Here is a 13,726-nt window from a genome sequence, read left to right on the forward strand (position 1 = left end):
AGCAAATATGGTATACCACACACTCACATAAACCCCAGAGCTAGCACAGTGTTGTGGAGGGCCTGTAGGCCCAAAAGCAGGCTTATTTATGCCTGCTCTGCCTGGACATGTCGCTCTGCCTGGACATGTCTCTCTGCCTGCACCAGGGGTAAACGAGCACAAAGGGGCACAACAGACCGGGGCCATAAAGTCAGTTGCCCAGGACACCTGATTGTGTAAGCCCCGACATGCCCAGCTCGTGCCTCCCTGGTGTAAGCCCATGTGATCCCCATATTTGGGATAGTCCAGGCAAGTGCCTTTTGCCTAGCATGGTAAGGTTTGGCTGACTGCCAACCTGATTGGTTATTCGAGTGGCCAATGAGACCATTAACTCTCAGCTCACATTTAATAAATAGGGGTGCACAGGCTCACATGCAGCCTTCCCCACATTACTTGCATCTCCGCCACATTGCTTGCTTGCCTGCCTGTGTGCATACTTCCTTGCAGCTTCTGCCTGCCTTTACCTATGGAGCACAGTCTCCCAGCAGCTGTGCACCTTGTATGCCTGCTGCCTATCATTGCCTGGTAAGCGTGCCACTGCTGCCAAGATAACCAGGAAGCAGACTCTGGATTGTCTGCATTCGATCGGCCTGAGGAGCCAGCATTAGACCTGTGCTCAGACTGCACGGAATCCTGCCTCAGCACCTGGAGATCCTGCCTGTGAATTCCCTGGAGAGAACATCCAGAAGGAGCCAGCAGCAAGGTCAGAGACTCTTATTTCACCTGAAACCGGAGGATTACAGCCTCAAAGTCCACAGGCAGAGATCCTGAAGAATTGGACACTTGCAATAGTCTGTGACGTAGCCCCGGAGGGTGATTTCTTATTAATCTGAGTTGTGAGTAAATACTTGAATCCCTCTGTAATTTCTGTTACCTCTGCCATAAAGCAGAAAGCAGCTTTCAGCTCACTCTTGCTGGACAAATAGTATATGAACCCAAGCGGCATTGAGCCACAGGGAAAACTCTCTCTGTTAATAGTTTGAATGTTTGCTAGTTATTAATAAGTTTCTGTAGATATATATCCTAGAATGTCTTCATAACCATGTAAAAGAATCCTTTTAATATTAAAGTTCAGTGGTTGGGGGTGGTGAGAGTTGAAATATTGGAAGTTAATATATATATTTTTGTAAATATCCTCTTGCATTAATTAATTTCTCCCCTCTGCCTAATTGGCGTAGGTCACAGAATACCCCATCTGCAACACACAGGGACACAGCCATGACCTTACATAACAGGGTGGATTTATGCTAGATCAAAATTAAAGAGCGGTGGGCTCTGACTGCAAATTTGGGTGTGCAACAAGAGGTGGGAGATGTTTAACCTGATATTGTGAATGTATAATTGAGTCATAGATAAGTATCTTTTTTCCTGGACATAAAGGAGATGGAAGTGCCATGACTGTCTGAAAAGAACACAACTGCAAATTGGAAAGGACAGTCTGTTGAGAGTCTGATGAGAATAACTCCTACAGCAGCAAATGCTGAGAGGAGAATTGATAAATTGTTTTTTTTAAAAATGGCTATTTTGGGGTCAACTTTCTGCAGATGAGAAAAGCTTCAGATGGGGAAATGAGTGTCTAGAATCAGCGTGCAGAAGTTTCATTGGTTACTGAATTACCATAAATACAATGACAACAAGTTTTTAAAGATACCTATAAGCTCAGTTTGTGAGCTTGTTTGGAGTCAGCTTGTAATGATCCTGAGAATGGGATCCATTGTTGCTTGCTGACAGCTAAACTTTATCCATTTGCTTATAGGTGCAAGTCCTCATTTCTGATGGTGTACAGCACTGAGTAATAGTTGTTTGCCATTCTTCTTCAGTGGGAATGTTTTTATTTTGTGCAAATAACTTCAAAGTGTGTGTGTCATGTGGCAAAGAAGGAAAAGCAACAGTCTTCTTTCCATGGGTACAGAGTGTTCAATCAGACCTGTACAACATATGTACTACAAAACTGTTGGTTTGCTTGCCACGTAGCATGTGAGAGGCAATGGGCTGTTCTTAAAGTGTCAGCTGTCTGATCAGCGGTCTTGTACCTCCTGTTCAGACTGCTGCTTTTATTGCCTCTTGTCCATCTGGAAGGTGTTGGAGGTCCACCTGCAAAAGTTGAAATTTGGCCTATAGTGAGGACAATGCTAGTTAGAATAAGAGAACACTGAAGGTATCATGGAGGATGCAAAGGACCAGCAGGCAGAGAAGATGAGGTATTGCAATGAGCCGGAAGCATTATGGAGAAGAGATGACATCCTGCAGGAGGAATAAGGATAACATAATGAGATTACGGAAGATATGGACATATCATATCAAGGAGGAGGGAATTACAGCATGGATATTGGTAATTGGAAGAATTGGAAGCCTGTGGTTTTCAAGATCTCTTTCGAGTCTTGTGCTATAAAAGTATTTTTATCAAATTACGTATGTCACTTGGGTATGCAGAGGAGAACACAGCAAGTTAGGAAGCTCCTTAAGATAACTCATTGCTTCCTTTTTTTTGTTTGTGAGCTTGCCAGTTTCTTCCAGAGTTAGACCCACACCTGTACTGGAAAACCAAGGTGCCCCAGGCCTTTCTATAAGCTGACTTCCACTGCCATTGCAACAATTTCTCAAGTTTTCCTTTGCTCTTACATATTTCAATACCTCTCTCTAAAATTTTATTTATTTTTAACTAAAGAGGATTCATTACATGTTGTACCTGCCATGATTCAAGTAACGATGGACTATCCAGCTGTATTCTAGCTTGCCTGGTCAGCTTCTTGTCTGTACACTTCATACTACAGATAACTAATTTAGGATTGCCTTCTGAATTCTTGCTGTCCTCTTGTCGTTTGGTTCTTTCAGTAACAGCTTTTTAGTATAAGTAGAGGTTGTCTTTAGTCTGTTTGCCTTTAACTTCAGAAATTATAGAGTGGAAAAACATTTGATAAGTGGAGGGGTTTTTGCCTTTCCTTTCCTTTCCCCTTTCCTTTCCTTTCCTTTCCTTTCCCCTTTCCTTTCCTTTCCTTTCCTTTCCTTTCCTTTCCCCTTTCCTTTCCCCTTTCCTTTCCCCTTTCCTTTCCCCTTTCCTTTCCCCTTTCCTTTCCCCTTTCCTTTCCCCTTTCCTTTCCCCTTTCCTTTCCCCTTTCCTTTCCCCTTTCCTTTCCCCTTTCCTTTCCCCTTTCCTTTCCCCTTTCCTTTCCCCTTTCCTTTCCCCTTTCCTTTCCCCTTTCCTTTCCCCTTTCCTTTCCCCTTTCCTTTCCCCTTTCCTTTCCCCTTTCCTTTCCTTTCCTTTCCTTTCCTTTCCTTTCCTTTCCTTTCCTTTCCTTTCCTTTCCTTTCCTTTCCTTTCCTTTCCTTTCCTTTCCTTTCCTTTCCTTTCCTTTCCTTTCCTTTCCTTTCCTTTCCTTTCCGTTTCTTTCAGATAAAGGGCATTTTGTTGGATTTTTGGATCTTTTCTTCATAAAGATGTTCTAAACCTCTTCAGGGGGGGTTGTGACTGCCTGCACCATTTTTTTTTGTTTGTTTTACTATTTTTTTTTCAACTTGAAACAATGCAATCTGCAGTCCTCTATTGAACTTTGTGCTCCCATTTCCCCAGACCTTTAGGGATGGAGTATTTCAGTTACTGACATAACAAGACCCGAAGTTTGGCGCCGAGTACTGAGACAGGTCCTGTTTCTTCTTGCTGTTGAATGTGCAATCATGCGAGTCTGAAATGTGAATTCCCTGCTCTTCCCGTGGGATCAGGTAGAGAGAGCTTTGTTGCTGCTCGAATGGAGCCAGGGACAGGCTGGTGTGCTCCCAATGCCCAAACGGGGACTTCTTTTCCCCACTAAGGAATAGGGTGCAACCTGAGGACATCACCAACGCCCTTTCTTTATGACTCTGTGGGACAGAGGACCTGCAGACCCTCCCCTCGCTTTCTCTATGACGCTAGGCCTCGCGGCCAGGGCCAACGGCTGCTTTCCGACGGTTGGTCCGGGACGCCGCTGGAGACGGGCCACAGAGTTAGTCAGCCTCCTCCCGCTGCCCACCCGGGACTCCCGACGGGGCGGGGTAACCTCCGGGGCGAGGAGGAGCAAAGTTGGCCTTAAGGTGGGACGGGAGCGGGTGCGGGAGCGGCCGGGACGCGGCGCGCCCCCCGCCGCTGTGGCGGCGTGCGGGCGGTGGGCGCGCAGCGCTCCAGCTGTTGCGAACACCGCAGCGCGCCCCCGCCCGGCACCCGGCACCGTCCCCCGCCCAGTCCTGGCAGGCGGCAGGCCAATGAGCGCCGCGGCCGGCTGCCAATGAGAAGGCGGCGCAGGGGCGGGGAGCTGCCAGCTTGAAGAGGGAGAGGAGGGCGCTGGGCTGCGCTCCGCTTGGCTTGGCTGGGCAGCTCAGCTCTCTCTTGCTCGTTAGCGCGGTCGCGGGGCGCTCTGAGCCGTGCAGTAGTCCTTGTTTCTCTTTCCCTCCGCGGCGCAGTACTTTGCCTGCTTCCTCCTGCCACTTCTCTTCTGGACCCTGACGCGGGGAGGCTCCAGTACTGCTGAGTGCCAGGCGCGGCGGCGGCGGCACAACCATCACCACCATGGCGGTGGAAGAAGAGGGTCTGCGGGTCTTCCAGAGCGTCAGAATCAAAATCGGTAAGGGCTCGAGGTGGGGGCGCCTGGCAGCGGGCCCTGAGCTGCCGGTGGAGCGTCCCGCTCTAGGGAGCGCCGGTGTGGCGAGGCACCCGGTGTTGACCGTTTCTTCGTGCTCCCCTGCGCTCCACGTCCTGCCGAAGGAGCGGCTAGGGGGCGGTGGCAAGGGGGTCCTGGCGTCGGGGCAGGCAGAGCCCGCGGCTTAGGCCGGCGGTGCGGGGCCGTTGGAGTGGCGCCGTGAAGGGTGGCCGGGTGGCTGCAGTGACAGGCCGGCAGCGAGGTGTGCGTGTGGTTGGTGCGCGGCGGCGGCGGGTGTCTGCCCGGCACAGAATATAAAGCAAATTTCGCTATTAAAAACAAACAAAACAACAAAAAACCCAAACGAAAACAAAAATAATCAGTTTTGTTGCTAAGCTACCCGCTAAAAGTTTGAAGGCGGTCACCGAGTCTCAATATTCTGTGCGAAATCCGCCAAGAAGCGGCTGCGAGGAGGAGCCGGTACCTCAGCGCCGTGCCTCAGTGAGCGGGATGGACTGAGGCTGCTGCTCCCCGCTTTCCTACGAGTCGTATTTGGAGATTCACTCTTCTTTATGCTGTTGATCGACTTCCAAACCGCATATTAGAAAGTAAGCGACAGATGTCAGCGTGCGGATTAAACTCTCCCTGCTAGAGTTCTGACTGTGCCGGCTGCTAGGGAAATCCCTCGTTTCGGAATCAGGTCCGCATGCGGAGGGAGCGGTTTGCCTCGGTCGATGGGCCATGGTGGCTGGCAGCTTGAAGGGAAGTAGGAAAGTTTAGCACCGGACTCGCTGTGGCGGGTGCTGAGAGAGTCGGGCTTGTAACTTCCTATTAGCGCTCTTGAAACATCTCTTGCATATCCGTGCATGTAAAAGCAAATCTGCAGCCAGCAGTTGTCATGTTGGATAACACTGAAACTTGAGTTTGCACGGACAGTCTCGTTGTTGGATAGTGGTATTAGCACTATGCAGGCGTTATTAGAGTATTGCTAAGATCGTTTCTTTATTAATCTTTTGCAGGGAGTTCAGTCATAGCAGCTTTTAAGAAGCGAGATGTTATGACACAAACTAAAAACTATGTGTTGATTCTGTGTTCTTTCATACATCCGGAAAACAGACTTTTGAACACCATGCCAGGGATGCTGTAGCATCCCTATTGGATGATTTTTAGTGAAAGGAATAAGAACGTTTCTCACATGGTAGGATGATGACTCGTGTGTGGTGTGGCGTTTTTTTCTTTTGAGAAGAAAACCATGTTTTCATACCCAAATGATAGATGTCACTGGGGCGTGGGAATGTCTTCGAGTGGTAGAGAAGATGGAAGATAATAGCAGCAGCAAAAAACCTTCGAGGTTAATCTAATTAAATCATAGGCTAAAGTTAATCTGACCGCTGACTTCAGTTATCAGAGTTCTTATCAGTGCAAAGTGTTTGATTAATGTGCAGTATTGCAGCGAGGATTCATGCTGCCTTTTACCGTGGATTAGTAGGGAAAATTGCGTGCAGTTGTTGGAACATCGGTGCTTCGCTTCTGCTTTATGAATAGGCAGAAACAATGCCTGTGCTGCGCCCAGGCTGGCGGCTGTGGTACGGCAGAGGGCGATCACAGGTACCTGCGACAGCAAGCTGTTCCTTGATGCTCACTAGAAAGTACCTGGAGGCATCGTCTTCAGTTTTCCTGGCAGAAGCACGAATTTCTGGGATTATTTTTTGAAAGTTAGATCCTGCTCTGTAGCTGATGACAAAATCTGTTAGAAAAACAGAAGTGGTGGATTGAGGGAGTATTTCTAATTCAACAGGCCTTGTAAAGCCTGATCTTGAACAAATTGTGTATCGAGGGTATCCAGCAGGTAGAATTGAAAGGAGTGTGAATATTGGAGGAACACTACTTTTCTTAGCTATTCCCAAGAGTAAATTTGTCTCTTACGAGTTCCTGTTCGCTAGTATCTTGTAGATTTCTCCCTTAAGTGGTAGAAGGCTTTGAATCTTTTGATGTGTTATAAATTACTTGAAGACAAAAGAATAAGTAATTTCCTGTTTTGATTTGCTTTGACTTGCCATGCTGTGGAAGTGATCAGTTCTATTCTTTATGAGCTTGTTTCATGGCCAAGCTCTGACTGATCTCTGACTTTCAGATATTCCATCCTTGGTCTGATAAGACATGTCTTTCTAGCACCTTTGCTGGCAAATCATGAATGGGGGTACTGATGCACAAGAATGCCTTGGTATAAACATGAAGAAATGTAGGACTGATGATTTGAAGAACCCATGCAAGCACACTGTGAAATCAGGGCAACTATGGTGCAAGCCTTTCCTAATAGAGAGGCTGATACAGTTTGAAGGCTTGAGGCTGTGCAAAATGTCTGTAGTGTAGAGATACTTGAATGCCTTAAATGTAATGCCTTGCTATGGCTGCATCTTGCCCTGTATTTCCAAGAAGGTGCAGGTGAATTAATACATTTCTACTGCTGGTGTAACTTCTTTTTGAGACTAATGGGTTGCATAGAATTGGCCATATTTAGCTAGATGGGTAATTATATTCCAAATCTCTTTAAATGCTTTCCCATTCTGAATAGTGTTATTTCTAGTCATGTTTAGGTTTGGCTTTATCTGTTGAAAATGTGAACTCATGCTCTCCTCATTCAATTGCCAGTTATGTGCCACTTGCAGAAAAATCATTTAGATAATGAAGTTGTGGAGCAATAATATGAGCTCAGTCATTGTAGGTAGCAATATTAAGAGAAATTATTACTATGCTACTGCTTGTCCATTTTCTGGTTTCTTTGGTGGTTTGTTGAATTGAAAGGACTCGATGCCTGGCTACTTCTGCTCGCATCTGTTGCAAGGAAGGAACATACAGTAAAACACAAAAAAATGTAGTACATGTGCTAATGACTGCACTGTTAAAAAGTCTATTTGAAATTGATTTATTTTAGCTTCCCATAAGTGAAACTGTTGTCCTCTTGTCTTCTTTTCTTTAATTGAGAATTATTTTTACTGGAATCCCTTGTACATAAACAAACCAATGTGTCATGTAAGACTAAACAAACACTTCCTATAAGATTGCCACTTTGAGGAAGTGTGCGGTGCTGATATTTCCATGAGTCAGTGTTTCAAAACCTGAAAGGAAACGACATAAGGCTCTATGGCTGATGACTGGCTGGTGAAAGTACAAAGAGAGTCCTTTTGCTTGACAACATGACTTATACCGTTAATAATATTTAATAAATATACTGTGCTTAGTTGCTACTTTTTGTCTCCTTAAATGGCATCAACTATTGAGCTTATCTTTAGAAAGGGATAGGGATGAATATTTGTGGTTACAGTTGTTGAAGTCATAGTATAAAGTGAGGGGTTTAATGACAGCATCATCTCTTTGTGCTGTGATCGGACCCATGAAGCTGTGAAATTCTGGGGATAAGTGTTGGCTACTGTCTTATCTGGACTGGTGTTCTGCTGGCAGTTTGCCTTGTTCAGAGGGTAAATCTACCATTTTCTGGGAACTTAAATCCTGTTTACATGGTGTGGGACCAGTTGACTAGATGAGCATTGTTGGTTTATAGACTGTGCTGTTGCTCTGACTCTTAATTTTGCTGCACCTTCTTTACTGATTCCTACAGAGCTACGCAAAAGCTATTGCAAAAGCAATTGAATTTGTCTTTGAGAAACTGAGAGTCCTGGGTGAGGTTAGGCAGAATATGTGCTTAAATGCTAGTGTATTAGCATTTGGATAGGGTCATGGCCAAGAGAACATATTTATTTTCCTTCCACCATTAAACATGATATGGAATAAATATTTGAGAGATGGCTGTCTGCATTTCTGTAAGGTTAAGGAGGACCTATCTTGTCTTGGACAAACTTAAGACCTCCCTTAATTCTAATAATCCTAAGGTTGATCAGGGAAATCCATTTTGCCTTGAGAAGATGTCTCTCTTAATGTCGTCTCTTGGGATTTAGTTCCTTGTCTTAAGTGGTTACTTGTAGAAGTAAGTACAACTAAATATGCTTCCTGCATAATGCTGTAAAAGGATTTATCCCCATTTAAAAGGGGCATAAGGTTGTTGAATAGATATTTTTAGAAGGAGATTTTTTTTCCAGGTACCTCTCTCTCTATATATCTATGTTATTAAAAAATATTTAGGAACTGTAAAAAGTTTCTTATCAAGATAACTTTTCCCTTAGTGTTTCAAAGCTTGTGAACCAACAGGTAAAGAAAGATAGAAAAGTTATTTGCATCTCACCCAGAATATATTCAAGATTTCTCAAGATAATTTCTGCATGTTAAGAAGTACAGCTTCAGATGATGCATAAAGTGGCAATTTATGTTGTTATTGATTGACTGCAATGCTGTTTAAGGCTCAAGTCTGACAGGCTGTGGAGGGTGCAGAACAGACTATTCAGATTTTTCACCACTGAACTTTGCTACCTCTGCTAAACTTAGTATTTGTTGTATTGTGACTGACTTGTGCTCAGTGTACTGAATGGAAAAGATCCGAGACCGGTGGTATTTGTAGAGGAGGAGTGCTGTGGCTGCTCGTGCACTGTCAGGAGCAGCCATGGCTGAAGTGAAAATGTAGACTAAAGCATAATTTCTGTAAGTGAGAGAAGGAAATGACAGTAGCAGTGAAAAATGTTTCAATGAATTCTATTTTGAAGACAAGGAAGTTGCTTGTTTGGGGCTTCAGGCCTGGCATCAAATTATCCATGGCTTTTAAAGTAGCAATTAATTTGTATATGGGAGTAAAAGTCAATGTGATATGTCTTTTAGATTGTATAGAGGTAAATCCACAGGAGTAAAACCGTTAACCAGATCTGCTCAGAGCCTCTGATGTCAGGAAGCAGACTTTCTAGTTCTTTTGTCCTCTTTCAGAATTAGTACATTTGAAAAAAAAGTTCTCTAATCTGTCTCATGAGAACCAATAGTGATTTCTTCTCTTCTCATTGAGGTGATTATCTTCTGGTCAAAGTACCAAATGCTCTTACATGAGTATGTTATGTAAGTGCTGGATGTCTTAGCTTTGCAGTTTTCCTGAAAATGCTTCTGAAAACTTTTCACTGCACTGAATTGCTCTTCAGATAAGTTGTTTGCTTTGGTGTGGCTTTTTTCTTGTTGCCCTTTCCCCCATCTTGGTCAAATAATTAAAAAAAAAAAATTACTTATTGAAAACAAATTTCTGTTTCTGAAGTTACTGTATTTAGGCACATCTCAATTTTAGCTTCTCTTTCTGTGTTCTTGAGTCTCTGTTATGCCTGATGCTGTTTTTCGTGTTTCACACATTGCCTTGTGATTCTCCTCTCATAGTTGCAGTCCACAGCATCATGATATCTTAACCCAAACAAGTAGCTTGCTTGCTGTTGTTGCTTGCTTTTCCCCTTCCTTACTCATCCTGCCCCCAATTACGAAACACTCTTCACACCCCCACAGCCCAAACACACCTGTTGTTGAATGACATGCCTCCACTAACAAAAATCCATTCGGTTAAGTTTTCAAAGCAGGCCCAGAGAATGAAACTTACTTTTGTTGTCAGTTTTAGTTCTCTTCCATTTCAGTGACCTGAATATGTGCACAAAGTCTCTGGACAAGTGTCAGGAGCTTGACTGGGAGTGTGCATCTGTGGGAAACCAGATAGAGAGGATGGCAGGTGCATCCCTTGCTTGCACTGTACGTATACTGGCAGCATCATGATACTGCTTGAATATTTCTACATTCTTCAGTCACTCTCCTTCCATAATACATGTTTCCTTGATGATGCTGTATTTGTTATCTTCTGATACACAGTGGCTTGGTCAAATGCTTAGAAGAATAGATATCAAAACTCCAGTGAAACCACCAAGAGGACAATCTGACAATCTGATGTGTCTGTATTTTTAACCTTCCACTTGAGAATTACTTACATCTCATACCTGGTCCAGGAGTCTTAGCTGCTTCTGAAATTTTAGATGTTTTAGTGATACTAACTGATTTATAAACAACCTTCCTTGCTTCTCCATCAGACACTTGTCTTATAAAGCTCAGACACCTAATGTTGATTATCATGTTTATACTTAAACAGACCTCCCTCTTCATTTGCATTGTATCAAGAATTCTACTGCAGCTATGCTGTCAAGCACTGCTATTATACAAAGCTCTTCATTTCATTGGTGCTCCTATTTAAGGAAGATCTTCTCATGCAAACTCTGAAGGGTGTTGCCTATAACAAAATTAGAAAATACAGACTGTTTTTTAAGCCTTGTAAAATGCCTTTGATAGTATACATCACATAAAATTCTTAGATCAGATAGACACTGCAGACTGCAAGTGGACCTTCAGGTATTCCCTCTGTTCTTTCTTAGTGTCTGACTGGTGGAATGACTGATCTCTATTACAGGAGTGTAAAGAGTGAATAATTATGTTCGAGCCAGTAGTTAATACTTTTGCCAGAGTGGAATTAAGTCTTTGAGTAGCTCACAAGGTAGTTTTTCTGTTGGAGAGGGTTGGAAAAATAATGAGGCAAAATCCGGTTGTAGTTGTTTAGGAGTACTTAATATACCTCTCAAGTTGTGAGTTGTGACAGTTTACTTGTGAGAACTCTGTGCAAACTGTTGTGTTTGGAAAATAAATTTTAAAGTTGCCATGTGTGAGCAAGAAGCTTAGAATAAAGACACAGCAATCTAGTCTTTGCTGTGTGGTGTAAAAGATGTACGTATCAGACAGCTATATTACTCGTAATGATTTCAGATCAACACATGTCCAGCCAAATATGTCGGTCAAAAATTTAGGTTAGTGCATGCCAGTGGACCGTTAATGCATCTGAGGAGTGATTCACCTAAAACAAACATCAATGCTTAAAATATGCACTAGTCTATTTTAATGTTGTTATCTAATGTGTTTTAAAACCTTCTAGTATCAGAGGATAATCCGTCTTCTGGTTAAATCAAGAAGAAGCTTGAGATATACTTTGAGTTAATTTTATTGAGTTACATTTTATTAAACTGAAAAGCTGATCATAGACTTGCACATTCTGAGTAGCCCTCAATCTCTTACCTTCTGATTGTTAGCAGTGTTTATGGAACTTTATGCAATACCTGTTCTTTAGCAGTACCTATGTGGTTCCTTCAGCATAGTAGACTGGTAACTGAATTTAGGATTCAATTAAAAGCTCTGTTTTGGAATAAAAACACAACAAATCTAACTTCCTTCCTCTCCCATCCTAACCTCTGCAAAGGGAAAGCAACTTCCCTGAAACTTCACATGTTGTTTTCCTTCTATAGAAGACTTTCTGGGTGAAAGTTTTGCAAACTGAGATGTGACATTTCAAATTTATGAAGAACTAGGAAAAAAAGATCCCTATTTTTGTTTCTCTAAATGTTTAAGGTCTGTCGAGGAAAGAACAGAAATATTGAAGACTTACATCCTGGTCCAATTTAGCTAACTTCTGAAGGTTGACCAAGAATTAGAATCATAGAATCAGTCAAAGTGAGAAGGGACCACAAGGATCATCCAGTTCCAACTCCCCTGCTGTAGGCAGGGACACCTCACACTAGATCAGGTTGTCTAGAGCCTCATCCAGCCTGGTCTTAAATACCTCCAGGGATGGGGCCTCAACCCCCTCCCTGGACAACCCTCAACCCTTCCCAGGGTCTCACCACCCTCATGCTGAAGAACTCCTTCCTAACATCCAGTCTCAATCTACCCATTTCTAGACTTGTTCCATTCCCCCTGTCCTGTCACTACTTGACAGCCTAAAAAGTCCCTCCTCAGCTTTCTTGTAGGCCTCCTTAAGTTACTGAAATACACAATAAGGTCATCTCAGAGCCTTCTCCTCTCCAGACTGAACAGCCTCAACTTCCTCAGTCTCTTCTCATAGGAGAGGTGCTCCAGCCCTCTGATCATCCTTGTGGTGCTTCTCTGCACATGTTCCAGCACATCCATGACCCTCTTGTAGTAGGGCCTTCAGAACTGGATGAAGTATTCCAGGTGGAGTCTCACCAGTGCAGAGTAGAAGGGGAGAATCACTTCCCCTCTCTTGCCGGCCACACTTTTCTTGATGCAGCCCAGATCTGGTTGGCTTTCTGGGCTGCAAAAGAACACTGATTGCTCATATTCAGCTTCTCATCCACCAGCACCCCCAAGTCCCTCTCCTCAGGTCTGCTTTCAAGCTAGTCACTGCCCAGCCTATATTGGTGCTTGGGATTGCCTCGACCCAGATGCAGGACATTGCACTTTGTCTCGTTGAACTTCATGAGGTTGGCTTGAGTCCACCTCTGCAGCCTGTCCAGGACCCTCTGGATGGCATCCCTTCCCTCCAGCGTGTCAGCTGCACCACACAGCTTGGTGTTGTTGGCAGACTTGCTGTAGGTGCACTCAATGCCACTGTCCATGTTGCCAACAAAGATGTTAAACTAGACTGGCCCCAGGACTGATCTCTGAGGGTCTGGTCTCCTCTTGTCACTGGCCTCCACTGGGACGTGAAGCCATTGACAGCCACTCTTTGGGTGCAGCCATCAAGCCAGTTATTTATCTGTCCAGTGCTCCATCCACTCTTCAGTTTTCATTCCAGACTTCAGAAATCTTTTGTTTTTTTTTCAACTTGACAAGTGGCTCTGGCTTTGCTTGTTACTGCCTCTGAGGAAGCAGTGAGACAAAACAGAGATTGCTTCGTTAGCTTAGCAACTGAGTCTTACAGTTCCCTACCTGATGGGCTGTGTAACTTTGTGGCTGCATCGCTATTAACCAGTGTGATGTGATGGGGAGAGGAAGACCATTTAACTTATTTACGAATGACTGTTAGATTTGAATAGTTAATGTTTGATACAATGTTTAATTTGCATAATTACTGTTTTATTTTACTTTCATAAACCAGTAGTAGGTGGACAGACATTGGATGAGACATTTTGATTCTGTCACGTGCAACAAATTCATGGAAAGCCTTGAAGCTGGGAAAAAAAAACTTCTGCAAATATGGGAGGAGGAAGAATTTTTCTGGTAATGCAGGTCTGTGTTCCATAAGCTGTATGCTTAACTATTGTTACCTTTTACAGTGACCTTAAGATGAAATCTACTTGTTTGTCACTGTAATTTCTACTCGGAGATTTAAAA

The 13,726-nt window shown here is 43.8% G+C and overlaps 1 protein-coding gene across 1 annotated transcript in view; it reads left to right on the plus strand.

Annotated features, from left to right (window-relative positions):
* Positions 1 to 4,336: 4,336 nt before the first annotated feature.
* RASA3 (RAS p21 protein activator 3) overlaps positions 4,337 to 13,726 on the plus strand; it is a 149,030-nt gene continuing 139,640 nt past the window's right edge. The window contains exon 1 of the mRNA XM_064143680.1: positions 4,337 to 4,633. Coding sequence (XP_063999750.1) covers positions 4,579 to 4,633 — 55 coding nt within the window. The 5' untranslated portion in view covers positions 4,337 to 4,578. The remainder of the gene's footprint in view (positions 4,634 to 13,726) is intronic.

Source organism: Pogoniulus pusillus, chromosome 5, assembly GCF_015220805.1.
Source record: "Pogoniulus pusillus isolate bPogPus1 chromosome 5, bPogPus1.pri, whole genome shotgun sequence".
In the NCBI taxonomy this organism is placed as follows: domain Eukaryota; kingdom Metazoa; phylum Chordata; class Aves; order Piciformes; family Lybiidae; genus Pogoniulus; species Pogoniulus pusillus.